Source organism: Myxocyprinus asiaticus, chromosome 40 (assembly GCF_019703515.2).
Source record: "Myxocyprinus asiaticus isolate MX2 ecotype Aquarium Trade chromosome 40, UBuf_Myxa_2, whole genome shotgun sequence".
In the NCBI taxonomy this organism is placed as follows: domain Eukaryota; kingdom Metazoa; phylum Chordata; class Actinopteri; order Cypriniformes; family Catostomidae; genus Myxocyprinus; species Myxocyprinus asiaticus.
The window spans coordinates 17,817,122-17,833,800 of NC_059383.1; the positions used below are offsets into that span (position 1 = coordinate 17,817,122).

The 16,679-nt window shown below is 37.2% G+C and overlaps 1 protein-coding gene across 2 annotated transcripts in view; it reads right to left on the reverse strand.

Moving 5' to 3' along the window:
• Positions 1-16,679, reverse strand: part of LOC127431314 (connector enhancer of kinase suppressor of ras 2-like) — a 68,334-nt gene that overhangs the window by 49,540 nt on the left and 2,115 nt on the right. For both annotated transcript variants that reach the window (XM_051681706.1, XM_051681707.1), the window contains exon 2: positions 5,662-5,825. In XM_051681706.1, coding sequence (XP_051537666.1) covers positions 5,662-5,825 — 164 coding nt within the window. The remainder of the gene's footprint in view (positions 1-5,661; positions 5,826-16,679) is intronic.

A 16,679-nucleotide genomic window follows, 5' to 3' on the forward strand; every position in this document is an offset into this window, starting at 1 on the left:
ATGGGATTTTTACTTCCGTAACCAGACTGTTCAAAAAAAAAAAAAAAAAAAGAAAATCAAAAATCAAATCACTTTATTGTCACACAGCCATATACACAAGTGCAATGGTGTGTGAAATTCTTGGGTGCAGTTCCGATCAACACAGCAGTTGTGACAGTGATGAGACACAGGTGAGACATATACCAGTTTACAATAACATCAAATTAACACAGCACAATTTAAACGTCTGATTTACACATAATTACACACAACAATATACAAATAATAACATACACTGTACAGTATACAATACGCACAATATAGATATACATTATTCAATAAAAATAAAAAATATATAAAAAAGTATATATAGTAGTATATATAGTTGTAAGAGAGAATATATATAATAATAATATAATTTATGACAGTCCGGTGTGAGATATAAGAGTAAGAGTAGTAATAATAATAATAATAATAAAGTGCAGTGCTGATGTATATTGATCGTGGGAGATCAAGAGTTCAAAAGTCTGATTGCTTGGGGGAAGAAGCTGTCATGAAGTCGGCTGGTGCGGGTCCTGATGCTGCGATACCGCCTGCCTGATGGTAGCAGTGAGAGCAGCCCATGGCTCGGGTGGCTGGAGTCTCTGATGATCCTCCGAGCTTTTTTCACACACCGCCTGGTATATATTTCCTGGAGGGAGGGAAGCTCACCTCCAATGATGTGTCTGGCAGTTCGCAGCACCCTATGCAGTGCTTTGCGGTTGTGGGCGGTGCTATTGCCGTACCAGGCGGAGATGCAGCCAGTCAGGATGCTCTCTACAGTGCAGGTGTAGAACCGTGTGAGGATATGGCGGTTCATTCCAAACTTCCTCAGCCATCTCAGGAAGAAGAGGCGCTGATGAGCCTTCTTCACAACGACTTCAGTGTGGATGGACCATGTGAGTTCTTCAGTGATGTGGACACCCAGGAACTTGAAGCTGCTGACTCTCTCCATTGGTGCTCCATTGATGGTGATGGGACTGTATTCTCTAGCTCTTCTCCTGAAGTCCACCACAAGCTCCTTTGTCTTACTGACACTGAGGGAGAGGTTGTGCTCCTGACACCAGTGTGTCAGAGTGTGCACCTCCTCTCTGTAGGCTGTTTCATCATTGTCAGTGATCAGACCTACCACCGTCGTGTCATCAGCAAACTTAATGATGGCATTGGAGCTATGTGTTGCCACACAGTCATGTGTACAAGGAATACAAGAGTGGGCTGAGAACATGGCCCTGTGGGGCTCCAGTGTTGAGGGTCAGTGATGAGGAGATGTTGCTGCCTATTCTAACCACCTGGTGTCTGCTTGACAGGAAGTCCAGGATCCAGCTGCGCAGCGAGCTGTTTAAGCCCAGAGCCCGGAGTTTCTCATCTAGCTTGGAGGGCACTAGGGTGTTGAATGCTGAGCTGTAGTCTACAAACAGCATTCTCACATAAGTGTTCTTTTGGTGGGAGAGAGCAGTGTGTATTGTAGATGCATTGGCATCATCAGTGGAGCGGTTGTTGTGGTAAGCAAACTGCAATGGGTCTAGAGAGAGAGAGGCAGCCCAGAGCAGATTTAATCTCTGATTAGTCTCTCAAAGCATTTGCTGATGATGGGGGTCAGAGCAATAGGACGCCAGTCATTTAAGCAAATTATTTTTGATTGCTTTGGAACAGGCACAATGGTGGATGTTTTAAAGCATGTGGGGACTACAGACAAAGAGAGGGAAAGGTTGAAAATGTCCGTAAAAACACCAGCCAGCTGGTTCGCGCCCGCTCTGATGATGCGGCCCGGAATGCCGTCTGGGCCCGCGGCTTTGCGGATATTCACCCGTCGGAAGGATCGGGTTACATCCACTACAGAGACGGAGAGTGAACTAACCTCTGTAGCTTCGGCCGCGAGAGCTCTCTCCGCGAGGGCGGTGTTATTTCCCTCAAAATGAGCATAAAAAGTATTTAGCTCATCCGGGAGAGAGGCAGCAGTGTTCATGGCGGAGTTTTTATTCCCTTTAAAGTCCGTGATGATGTTAATTCCCTGCCACATGCTTCTAGAGTTGGTGGTGTTAAACTATCCTTCAATCTTGCTCCTGTACTGACGTTTTGCTGTTCTGATTCCTGTTTTCGGAGGGCATAACTGGCTTGTTTATGCTCCTCCGCGTTCCCGGAATTAAAAGCGGAGGTCCGCACATTAAGTGCCATGCGAACATTGCTATTTATCCATGGTTTCTGGATAAATAGCACTGTTGCACTCTATTTGTCACTCAAAAGGTTCTATAATGGTTAGGATGCTGCCTAAGAAGGCAGGTGCCTCACTAGGCAGTAGGTAGCTCACTAGGTTTTGACAGTAAAATAAAAATAAATAAAGCAAAATATGTAATATTGACTTTCTTGGTATGTCAAACTGGGTGAAAATGGCACATGGGTAACCACCACAACTAAGACCACTTACAGTATGCACAGCTCAGGGCTGGTATTGACTGGTTAGAGAGAGAGAGAGAGAAAAAGAACATGGGGTTTCCTGCCTGCACTGATTACCAAAGCTAGTGTCAGAAACATGCATAAATTCAGTAAAGGCATCCATCAGATTATCCCCCTATCTCCCCTCTACCCCATTCCCCAGAGCAGTCATACCACAGCACGGCTCTCCCAGAATGCCTTGCTGCACATAAAAAGCCAGAGGGGGTCTGTCATACAAGAGGAACAGCATGAGGGAAAGATGAGTAATCATATTTAATGCAGCAGGATTCCATGTTGGACAAACCCAGAGAAGCATTGTGTAAGAGGCTTTCAGGCCCTAGCTGGGCTTAAGCACATGACATAACAAACTGTGGGAACAAAGAAGATGAATAAGGGGGGCAGGTTTGCAAGCGCACTGGCTAATGTACTGTACAATCCCCCATTCACCCTCCTTTTCCTGCCCCTCTGTCATCCTCTCACAGCTACTTTGTTCATTCCCTCACACTTTTCCTTGCACTCCCTCGGCGCCTTTCTCTCCTGTTTTAATTTGCTATCCTTCTCTCACCCGACTGCTGCCAGTTTTCTACCCACACATTCTTACACTGTCACTCCACCTCTCTTTGCCTCCTTCTGCATCATCGTCCTTATTTCTCTGTCCCCCTTTAGAACAGCCTGGAAACTGTGTGCAGGATGACAGTGGGGAAACTGAGGGATAATCCATGGGATTTTCAAGGATTTGAAATGTTTGTTTTCGGCTAAAATTAATTGCACAGGATGCAATTACAACAAACATACAGGCAGCATGGGAAAAACAAGTTAGGTAATTTGAAAGGTAATTTCTAGTGATTGACCGACACAGGTTTTTAATGCCAAAATCTAGAGAGGAGACTGGAACAATGGCCAGTATAATGCCAATATCTTCATAACACAATTTAATTATGACAAATGAGAAGTACACAAAACTGCTGAAATCAATTTCACTTACAGTATTTGACACTCAAGAAGTGAAAAAAAAACCCCCCACTTATTTGACAAAATAACATTCAAAATCGAAAATTGGGCAAAAATGACCCATTAAAATGGCCTGGGCCTCATTTCCTAAAAGCACTGTAAGCCTAAGTAGATTGTAGAATCTATCTTACAATTCATCTTAGTTTTGCGGCCCATTTCCCAAAAGCATCGTAACTTAAATAGTACTTGAAAACGCTCATAGATTAACGAGTGCTCTGGAGTACTCGTACAGCGCTAAGAGCACCGTAAGCACATAGACTTATGCAGACACCTGCAGGACAAACACGAAATTACACCTGATACAATTTTAATACCTACACTTTAAATATCTACACTTTATGCTAAAACTTTAATATCAGGATACCTATGTTTTATTTATTTTTTATTTTAACAGACAAGTCTAATAATAATAATAATAATAATAATAATAATAATAATAACGAAATGCATAAAATAGATAGTCTATATAAATGGATGAATAGATTAATTAGTAAAAGAATTACGTTATTTGTGTGGACTCGTTGGACAAGTTGGTAGCAGCAAAGAGGTGGCATGATTGATGCAGACAACTGTTTAAATTAAAATCAGAGAGAGAAGAAAAAAGTCAATAACTGCATGAAAATCGTCAGTATATATTGGCTTATCATCCTTGTCTCCTCTTCCTATTTGACACTCAAAGGCGCTTTCGCCAGCACTACAAGTTGTGTCACACCACACATGCAGCATTGCTGTACCGTTATCAATTTTGGGAGTAAAGTGCAGACCTCTGCAATATTGGTGAATGTCCCTAAAGCGCATCTTCTAAACGTCTCCTTATTTTGCGCTGCGTGATAACACGGTGAACCTCGTAATATTCAATGAATGCTTGTAATTAGCAGGATCATACACGGGGCCTCTGCTGTCTTCACTTATCCTGGAAGCTTTCATATCGAGATAAATTTGTGAAAACGAAATATTAAACATGCACACCTGATTATGGAAGCAGATTGTGTAAAAGAAATAGATTGCACAAAATTATTGTAAAACAATATGTAAATATGTAGTTAATTAGGTCGAACATTTAAGAAAATGTTTTTAAACAAATATTAGCGAGGTAAATTACAAATGATTGTAAAGTTACGCACAAATATAATAAAGTTACAATGAAGAGCAGCACTATACATTCACATTTCAGCACTGTTGCATGGACAGCGACTCTCTTAAGTAGCACGTAAAGCGCGTCCTCGCTCGTTCATGTTAAGTGCAGTTTTGGGAACGCACGTAAAAAATAATGAACGTTCATAGAATTGCTTGTAGAAAATGCTCTTAACCGCTAAGATTATTAGTTACTGGGAAACGAGGTCCTGGCTGATTTAGAAAGACATCTGTAATAGGAGTGGCAGGTGGATGTAAGATGCAATGAACAAGAGAATGGATGGAATCAAAGACATGATCATTTGAACATACACTAAACGTGGTAACCTGCAATTGCTACCTCAAGGATCTATTTTTACTTGATTTAACCCATAAAAGTGCCTTTCATTGGTATGACCTATTTTGTTAGGTTGATTTACTGATTAAATAACAATTTTGACTTGAGTTAAGCCAGTTAATTTGGAAGCACATTTTTAGGTTACCTGAGAAAATTACAAAGAGCAAAAAGCTTGCCATGCAGCCATGTGTCCATTTTAATTGTTAATATATCATTTAAATTATTATCAGTTATAAAAAATATCTGCCATAAATGTCTGAAATTAAGCAAAGGTACTCCCCAACAAGCTATTGTACAACTCACTTGCCCAGTTAAGCAGTTATAATTTGTGTTTGGTGAGAACATGATGCACCTCTCTCTGTCTGTGTGTGTGTGTGTGTGTGTGTGTGTGTGTGTGGGTGGGTGGGTTTGGGTGGTTTACGAGGAAATGTTTAGGTTACAAACTGGTAATTACAAGGGTATTATGCTATAAATGTGATTTATGAGGACATTTCTAGTGTTCCCATAATTCAAATTGCTTAAAATACTTACTAAACAATGTTTTTTTGAAAATGTAAAAATGCAGAAAGTTTTTTGTGAGGGTTAGGTTTAGGGTTAGGGTTAGGGGATAGAATCTATATTTCATACAGTATAAAAATCATTATGTCTATGGAGAGTTCTCATAAGGATAGCCACACCAACATGTGTGTGTGTGTGTGTGTGTGTGTGTGTATCTATAATGTGCTCACCAATGCACAAAGCAAGTCCACTGCCTCCAGAATGAGTTCCTGGTGGCCAATTCGAGAGACTCCCAGGTCCTCAAGCTCCTGATGGGTGATTCTCAACAGCTGTTCCCCACCCACCTTCTCCTGCTCAAAGTTCTTAATGTACTGCTGTAGACAGTCGTCCAAACCTTGTAAAGAGCAACACAAAACAGCAAACATGAAAACATTATTCAAGTCACTTAAGAATCTCCTTAATCCATTCTGGATCCCATGTTTTCATTTACAGCATGATTTTGGTCCGTGAGTTATAATCTGATTAGACAAACAAAAAGCAGAGATTATGAGAAATGACAACCTCATACTGTATGAGTCCCGACATGGGAAATTGGGAGCTGTGACTGTGTGTGTTTTATGTGGCATCCATCAAAAGTGTGTGTGTGTACATATCCACACATAAATACAATACGCGTCCTTAGACAGTAGTGAGAGACTGTGAAAGTCTTGGCACACAGATGTTTAAACAGGCCTCATTGTGTAAACAAGAACAGACCCAGACACACATTCTTACACACACAATACTTTGAACAACTTCGAAACGCTCTTCTGTCATGAACAGACATCAGCGGACTTCAAGCACTATAGTCACCATAAGGGAAGAAGACCTGTTTTGGCAGGAGCTAGCCGTTGTCTGGGAAACATATGCCTCCTTCGTGTCCCCTACCCTTTATCTATACCAATCTTTTAAAACGTTGTTTTCTCCCACAGACTCAGCAAACACAAAAACATTATACACTTTTAGAACAGACACAGCATGCTTAACTAAACCATTAGAAAAATATCTAAAAATTCACCAACGCTGATAGGAATGAAAATTGTAAAATAAATAAATTGTCGATAACAAACATATAGTAGGAATCTGGGATTCAAAATCTGTATTTTAAACTTTTTTTAAACAAAAATATGGAAAACAAAAATGACAAAAATGTTATGATATAAAATGAATAAGTTAGAATTTAAGATTCTTCATTTTGTCTGTGTTAATCAAATTTTGTTCAAAAGGTCAGATTTTGTACAAGATCTTCAGGGGATCTTCACAAACTTTCATGCCAGCTTCAGTGCATGCTGTCATTAAAGCAAAAGGGAGACATATGAAATACTAAAAAATTCTGAAATTGATGCTATTATTATTTTAATTTTTTTACTTTTTACTGAAATTGTTATGCTGATAATATAATTTGTAATGGAAAAAATTTATTAAATGAAAGAAAGCAAAATAAAAGCATTTTCGTTAGTGGAATTTTGAATCCCAATGTATCTTTTCCTCTAACTATTCCTATCATTTTTCATTCTTCTTCACTTCCTTTAAACTCACAAACAGCACTTTCTTCCCCATGGGCTTTTGAACTGTGTTGTTCACTTATCTGTGAACATTTCACAACAAAAGACAAGGTTGTAGAGCATGTAAAATACCCCTTTTTTCAAATCTCTGATATTCATCTTCTTCTGTATCTAGCCGTTGCATAAATGTAATGGATCATGAAAAGAAAGTTAAGATACCAGCAAAATTCAAAATTGCTGAAAGCGAACATTTCATGGCTTTGCATGCAATATTGGGACTTAACATATCCGCTCCTTTACCAGGCTGATCTAAACCCGTTCCAAATGAAGGAATCATCACGGTTTGTCACTCTATGTTGCTATAGAGACGGGCAGAGCATTTGAGTAGGACCTCATTACCAAGACAAAAATGGCAGTGAAATGAGAAGATTATAAATGAGATTTACTGTATGTTCGAATAAACAAATAAATATGTAAACAAACAAACAACCAGCAATACAGCATACTTGTATCAATGGATTATTTACATGACTTTGTGTGGCATTTGTACTGTAATGCAAATGAAACATGGAATATTGTTATTAAGATTCTAAAGACTGTGGTTCAGAGCTCTGAGTAACAGTGGTTTGAGAACTGAATAGAAATATTTTACCTGAGACAAATTCACCAAGTTAACCCCAAAATGAAAATTCTGTCTTTACTTACACAAACCCGTATGACTTTCTGTGGAACACGAAAGGAGATGTTAGGCAGAATGCCTCAGTCACTATTCGGTTTCATTGTATGGAGAAAAAAAAATAGCAGTGGTAGCATTCTTCAAAATTTTTGTGAGAATTTGTACCATTTGTTGAACTAACCCTTTAAACTATTGGACACTTTATTCAGAAAGGTCAAGCATGTGTTCAGAAACACTTATACAATAACTAGAGTTCACAACATAATAAGTGTCTGTCTAACAGTTAAACTAATCCCTGTAGTTAGCAGTGCTCTTCCTGCGGCTGACAGAGACAGCCCAGCTCACACAGCGCCAGTGTACACACACAGTAAACTCATTGATAAGGAGGACATTAATCTGCTGTTAATTGCAGCCACTGTGGCTACGTTGTGTTAAATTCTACAAAGAAGAGCACAGCACATTCATCTGGGACCATTAATCTCTGTCAAGCAAGGCAGGTGGTCGGCCAACAGCTACAAAAATGAAAGATGTAGAAAGGGGGAATGTGTTAAGGAAAGAGTGAGTGATGAGTGAAAGTTGTACCGAAGAAGAAAATCTGATCTTATCTTTACAGTGAGTCGACTAAAGCAGCTTAGAGGCAGGTATATTTCAGATGTGTCCTCAAATCTAAACTGTCCTGAATCTATGAATTGCCAACTGGTTTGTACTAGAAGAAAGAGGGACTGGCACTTTAGAAATCTCTAAGCAATGAATGTGTGCTTGAGATTCATAGGTTATAAACATGTCACAGATAAAACTAACAACACTTTATTGATGCTCAAGAAATAGTTCACACAAAATGAAAATTCTGACATTTTTACTCACCCTCATGTTGTTCCAAACCTGTGTGCTGTTATCTTTTTAGTGGAATACAACAGAAAGTAAACATGTTGCTACTGAATGTTCTGGTACCCTGACATTGACCCCATTTCGCCGAGTTACTGACAAGCGGCATCTCCCATCAGACATTTTTGCATAAGTTCTTTTGCATTATTTTGCCTTTTCCTGTGGCACGACTTACTGTATAGCATGTTGCACCAGCAGCATAACAGACCCGGGTTGTCATCCTGTGTTGAAACCAGGAAGCATTCACGTTCACATAATCAATGACAAATGCAATTAGGAGGTTCCGTTTTTCCCTCTCAGATCAGCCTGATCTCACAATGAAATCGGAAAGAGTAGGTTGGATTTTTTTTTTTTTTTTTTGGCAAAAATCGGTATATGCTTACCAAAACGTAAAACATTGCCCCAGGTGGCCAAAGCGGTAAGTGTTGTAGGGCGTATAGGCTTGTGTGAGCTCCATTTATGACCAGGAGAGGTCGCCAAAAGCTAGTTGTGAAGTGAGTTCCTTTCAGCTGAACAGGATGCAATACAGTGAAGAGGAATGCATATTTTATGGACTCTACACCCCAACCTAAACCTTACCATTAGTGGAGTAAAGATAACCGTGATTATTGTACACTTCAATACCAATTATATTTTGATGCCCAAATGAGGGAATTTTTTGCAAATATATAAATGCCATCAAAGAAGCGTTTGTGTGTCATTCAGTTGAACTCCGAGTGTCACTGAGCCGCATTGCAGATGTCAACCAGAGCAGCTCCTGTCTGGAAGATGCTCTATTGCGCACGCTGTCAGCAGGGGCTCAAGCCAAACTCCCAACAAAATACAAACAATCAAATATAAACTATGATAGTGAACACAAAACGCTTCGGCTTCACTTTGAAAGATCGTGTAATGGCAAATTATCCTGTCCATAGCGGGTTTATACACGCAGTGTTAATGACACAGAGGAGAAGACGCATGCTTACTCTTTCTGTGGAGTGATAAAGATGAAAAAAATGTCACAGGTTTTGTTTAATGAGAAATAAGGGCACGTGTGTTTAAAGAGCATAAAAATAAACGTATGAAAGTGAAGAAATTAGGACAGAAATATTTGACTATTGCAACATAATATAATATTATGTAATATAATATTATATATATATAATTATATACACTACCGGTCAAAAGTTCTGAAACACTTGACTGAAATGTTTCTCATGATCTTAAAAGGCGTATGCTTAAATGTTTGAAATTAGTTTTGTAGACAAAAATATAATTGTGCCACCATATTAATTTATTTCATTATAAAACTAAAATTTAATAAAATAAAAACTTTTTTGAAATTGATGACTTGGACCAAAAAAATAAAGAAAAGCAGCCAATAAGTGCCCAACATAGATGGGAACTCCTTCAATACTGTTTAAAAAGCATCCCAGGGTGATACCTCAAGAAGTTGGTTGAGAAAATGTCAAGAGTACATGTCTGCACAGTTTTGATTTATTTTGGATTTTGTTTAGTCACAACATAATTCCCATGTTATTCCATAGTTTTAATGACTTTACTATTATTCTAAAATATATAAAAAAAAAAAAAAATTTAAAAAAAATTATAATAAAGAATGAGTAAGTGTTTCAAAACTTTTGACCGGTAGTGCATATACATCTGTCTGAACCAGTCTGGCCATTCTCTGTTGATCTGTCACATCAACAAGTCGTATTCATCGGCAGAACTGACGCTCACTGGATGCTTTTTGTTTTTGGCAAAATTCAGAGTAAATTCTAGAGACTGTTTTATGTGAAACTCCCAGGAGATCAGCAGTTACAGAAATACTCAAACCAGCCCATCTGGCACCAAAAGCATTTTCAAAGTAGTCACCCTTTGCCTAGAATTTGCAGACATGTACTCTTGACATTTTCTCAACCAACTTCTTGAGGTATCACTCTGGGATGCTTTTAAACAGTATTGAAGGTGTTCCCATCTACGTTGGGCACTTATTGGCTGCTTTTCTTTAATATTTGGTCCAAGTCATCAATTTCAAAAACTTTATATATATATATATATATACATATTTATAATTTTAGTTTTATAATGAAATAAATTAATATGGTGGCACAATTATATTTTTGTCTACAAAACTAATTTAAAACATTTAAGCATACGCCTTCAGATCAAAAGATTTTTAAGATCATGAGAAACATTTCAGTCAAGTGTTTCAAAACTTTTGAAGTTTTGTATATATAGTGTATATATACAGTACTGTGTAAAAGTCTTAGGCACATAAGATGTTTCACAAAAGCATTTGTCTTAAGATGGTTATTTATATCTTCATCTTTAGTGTGTCAATAGGAAATATAAATGTTAGACTCGCAAACATTACTTTTGCTAATAGAAAAGATTAGAATAGAAGAACAGGGAGCCCTGCAACAGATGGCATGGCCCCCACAAAGCCCCCCACTGAACATTAAGTCAGTCTGGGATTAAATGAAGAGACAGAAGCAATTGAGACAGCCTAAATAGATAGAAGAACTGTGGTGAATTCTCCAAGAAGCTTGGAACATCCTATCTGTCAACAACCAAGAAAAACTGTGTCCAGGTGTACCTAGGAGAACTGGTGCTGTTTTAAAGGCAAAGGTGGTCACATCAAATATTGATTTAACTTTTTTTTTTATGTTTACTGGACTTTGTATGACATTAAGTGATAAATGAAAACTAGTTATGTCATAATTTTTGAAGACATCCTCACTATGCAACTTTTGCACAGTACTGTATATATATATATATATATATATATATATATATATATATATATATATATATATATATACACACACACATGTATAAATAATGAAATACAAAAATATAAATACACTTTCCAGTATGAAAAAAGTGTAAACAACAGTGTAAATGTAAAACTGACAAAAACTAAAGCTGACCAAAAAGAAAAACATATTTTAAATATTTTGAAATATTTTGATATTTTTAAAAATATTTTAATGCCATTCATACGTTTTTGAAGTCTTAAAAGCAATTTATGACAATTTATATGACAATTAATCGTGAAAGCCCTAAAAGAGACAATTAATGATCATAGCGCTAAAACAGACAAATAATCGTTATAATCGCAATTATTTGATTGACACTTAACCATCAGTCAAATTTCATAATCGTGAATTTATAGATATTACAGTTTCATTTTCTGTTAATGCATGATTTTCTGTAAAGCTGCTTTGAAACGATGTGTGTTGTGAAAAGTGCTTTACAAATAAAAATGACTTGACAGCCTTAAAAATATGCATTCCTCTTCAATATATTACATTACTTGCAACTAAAAACAACTTGCTTTTGGTGCCCCTCTGTGGACATTTCACCCATAAACTGGAGCTTGCACGTGTCCACATGTTGTAAAACACTTTCCGTTTCAGCTAGTGGGGGCAGTGCTTTGAATTACGATAAGAATAGTCAAAGTCTAGCTAAAGAACCTTCAGACTACTGTTGCCGAATTCACAGTGAGATCAGTCTGGAACACAAGAGGATACATTTTGAAGAATCTTAACACACTTCAATGCTTTTATATGAAAGTTCTTTGCAGATGTGATTGCCATAAACTGTCTTTGCATGGAAAAGAGCTGTGTGACAATTCTTCAAAAATTCTCCTTTTGGATTCCACTGATTAAATAAAAGCATACAGGTTTGGAAAAACATGATGTTGAGTAAATAATGACAGAAATTTCCTCTCTGGAAGAATTGTTCCTTAACGAAAACAACGAGCACAATTTTGCAATGCTCAACATAACAGAAATGCTTAAAATGGCACAGTATACAGTAATCTGATTGTTTTTTTTAATGCAGTAGTGATAAATACTGTAAGTAAAATGATTATCTACGATACACCGCTACTATATTTTATGTTATTTGTATGTGGCATTTTGTAGGAATTCTAATATCTGCCTGATATTTGAACACTGCTGCACACAGCTACTGTAATATAATTATAGTTATTTTTGCAGTGTCTGTCAACAATCTGCACAACAGACTGTGCCTGGACAATACGTGTGAAATCCTGTCTAACTGTTCAGCTTTATAACAATAAAAATAGATTTGCAAAACATTCATTTAATTAAGGCTATTTATTAGTTTCTCTGTGTGCAATTTTGTTGGATTTATTGCTATTTTTCTACAGAATGCTCATGGCACCACTCAGAGGGGGGCTTCGGAGTCACAGTTAGCATTGGGGGCTGGGGGTGGACATGAAGCATTGAGGGAAGGTCACAAGGCTTTTCTGCAATAGGGGGGCTGCTGTCTAGCCCTCAGAGGCATCACCTGGCGGCATCATCACCACTGAGCTGTATGCTAATGTTAGAGCTGCAACATGGTAATCGCATTGTGTTAGAAGATTTGTGACTGTGGGAACAAAAAACATCATGTGTTTATACTAATATTAGAAATTGGAATAGTGACCATAAAAGAAATCATGGTGCATAGTTTCACATCTAGACAGCAACATGACTGCCCCAATCTCATTCTGCCTCTCTTTCCACAATGATTTCCCATAATGTCTTTACTAGGTACTACCCAAAAATAAATAAATAAATTAATAAAAAATAAAAAAAATGGCAGAACCCAAAAATAAACAATATATAGTTTTTCCTGACTTATAATAATTTTATCAAATAGTTACAACACTGTAACGTGCATTTGGCTAATCATACTCACCTTCTGTAAATTTGGATCTTTTCCTGCTAGAATCCAGGCAAGTGTAAGAATGGTTGTAGGGGTGCACTGATTTTTTTTTTTACTTAGCACACTGTAAACCGTAATGTTGTCATTACTGGAAAAATCAAGTTGCCCTAATTAAACATTACTTGAAATGTCAAGTTGTGTGCTAATAACTCAAATATCTAAGTTCCTTGAACGTATTTATTTAAAAAATGTATAGACTTGAGATTTTAAGTGTTAATAACTCAAACGACTGAGTACAAAATTGAGGCTATGGGGAATTATGTTTTCTTGGTCAAAGGGAACTAATGGGGGCATTTAAATAGTTGTTAAGAATTCAAAGAGGTTTTAGCTCTTACAAGTTGCTACAAGTATTATTTTTGTTGTTTTGTTGCAAATAGGTGTTTCGTGCAATGACATCATTAGGGTGATCTTTGTCCCCTTTGGTCAAGTTGGACACTGTTGACTTTATTTCAGTTCACCCTGTGCATGTGCATCTGAAGTACAGGTTTATATGAATTTTAGTGGCATAGACTGAATCTGTTGTAATCTTTTTTACCTGAGATGCATTATTGTATGACCTAAATTTTAGTCCTTTCAATTAAAAATATTAAGTAGAAACAACAACATTTAAATATCAAATTTGAACTAAGTCTACTTGCTACTAGTTACCTTAAATTAAATAGTGAATAACTTTTGGAGATGTCATTACGCAATTCAATTGTGGGAACAAGTTTATTCAATCAATTGAGTACAGTCAACTTAATAGGGTTTTCAGTGCGTATGCATGACACTGGTATGTTTGGCAGGGCAGGGTGGCACTAACAGTTGCTGCTGACCACATTTCTCCCATACCCTTAACAGCATCCATCTATAATCTAAAATAAAAACCTAGCCCTCAACAACACTCTTTCCATGCACTTTGTACCTTGAGAACACACTGAGATGAGCTAAAGGGTGTCAAACATGCAACCCACACCAAAGAAACAAAGCAAAATGCCTTTTTCCTACCCACTAGTAGGCATGGCTGAAATACCGGGACATGTAAATGTTGGCTGCAACTTGGTCTCATGAAAATTACTGGGGGGTCATTTTGTGCAAAATTAAATTGTTCATTACACATATCATGGCAGTTCCAAATTGAAATGTCCACTGTGTGGAATTAAAAGCTCTCAAACAGAAGAGGTTTTAAGGTTAATGCTCTATCAGATTTTAAACCAACAAAACTTACCTCCCTACCACTTAAACCTAAAACCTAAACGATAGTGTTATAAAAGTAAATGTGAGATGAAAAACAGATTAGATTTTTAAGGTTAATGCTCTATCGAGTTTTAAATCAACAAAACGTACCCTAAAACTTACAACTAAAACCAAACCGATAGTGTCAGTGGGGTGAAAGGTGGAAATGATTCTAGGGGCCCACAGGTCCAGAAGGGCCCCACAAGTCAAGTCAAGCCATTTTTATTTGTATAGCGCCTTTCATAACACACATCGTTTCAAAGCAGCTTTACAGAAAATCATGCATTAACAGTAAATGAAACTGTAATATCTATAATGTCTTAGAGTCATCACTGACAACAAATTATTGAACTGTATATTTTAATAGGAAAGGGGCCCAGAGCAATATACCATCAGGGGGCCCAGAATACCTTGCTATGGCCCTGGTTATAAGAGCAAATGAGAGATGAAAAAGAAAAATTAAGTTTCTATGACACTTTCGACTCCCATGACGATGACTCGCATGCTCTTCAGGACTCATACCCCAGCAAGTGCATGCAACATTCTATCAGTTGAGATCCCGTGCAACATGATCGCACTTGAATATGCTTGTAAATGTAAATGTATCACCTTACAAGTCATACACTATAGTAAACGTGTTTTGAAGATAGCATTGTGAGAGGAACAGGGCGAAAAGTATGTGTTTATGAACTGATAATCTGCCGTTTTACTTGTGATTTGTGTGAAAGTGAATGAAAGTCATTGTAGTAGCGCCTCTAATGTTCATTTCACCAGGAAAGTGTACATACATACAACAAGCCATGTAAAAATAATTTTCAAAGCATTTAGGCATATAATAAATGATTCAATGCTGTGGACAGCAGTACACATAATCCAGAAATAAAACTAGAGAACACAGCATTTAAAGGGTGTTCTGGGGAGATTTTCATATTTAAAGTGCATAATCCTGAGAAACAAATAAGCAGTCCAAGTCAAAATATATGTGCCATTTTGTGTGGCTCAGTGTGGGTACGGGTAGCATCTATGCAGGCTGCCCATATACTGTGTGCATGCTGAGTAAATCAGAAAAAATTGCTATAAACTGGTCTAAAATTCCACAAGGATTGTGTACTTGAAAGTGAAGTACATTATTGCATGCCTGCATCTGCCTTACGCTAATACACATACACATTAACACATGTTATCTTCTGTTCCTCAGTGTGTTTGAGCAGCTGACGGAGCAGCTTGCAGAGTTTTTTTTCCCCACACATAACAGACAGATGTCGATAAAATTCCCCAGCTTCTTAGAACCAGAGCTTTAGCCATGTCAAGAAAACGACTGTCTACATACTACTCAAAATTTTCTATGCCCCTTATGAGAGGTTAACAGAGCAAACAACATATACTTGTGACCATGGTTTTACCCATGAATGTGCAAACAACGTACTGTAAGAAACCCTCTCTGGCATTCCCTTGAGGAGAAACACTGACTCGCTAACCTTAAAATCCTTTATGATTTTCTGCCGTTTTTCCTGCAAGTCTTCCGACACTGCCTTTTTTGTTCCATCTCACTTACCCTTTAGATTTCATCAAATAAGGTTGTTTAAGCAAATTTAAACAGTTAAATTAATTCAGCTCTCTAGGTAAATGCCTACATGTATATTATATATATATATATATATATATATATATATATATATATATATATATATATATATAGTGTGACTGTAAATCTCTAGGCATAATGCACATCAGTCATGTGCCTGTGTATAAGCAACAGAGGCATGAATAAATGAATAACGCATTAAAGCGCACATTCAGTTTGTTATCCATCTTATTTATCCACTCAGACATCTGACACAAACAAAACTCAAGCCAAGATATCCACAAGACAGGATAACACATGCAGTTCACATTGTTGTACATTTAATGAAGCTGATTTCTGCAGAAATGCACACCTGCACTTATTTTCTCACACAAGTAGGCTTCACATTGACTACAGAAAACAAATAAATGTATTTTAACAGGGAGGAATGAGATTCTGATCTACCTTTTTTGGAAAACATGATTACTTAAACGGATAGTTCACCCAAAAATGAAAATTCTCTCATTATTTACTAACCCTCATGATATCCCAGGTGTGTATGACTTTCTTTCTTCACCAGAACACATTTAAAGAAAAATAGAAAAATATCTTAGCTCAGTAGGTCCTTAAAATGCAAGTGAATGG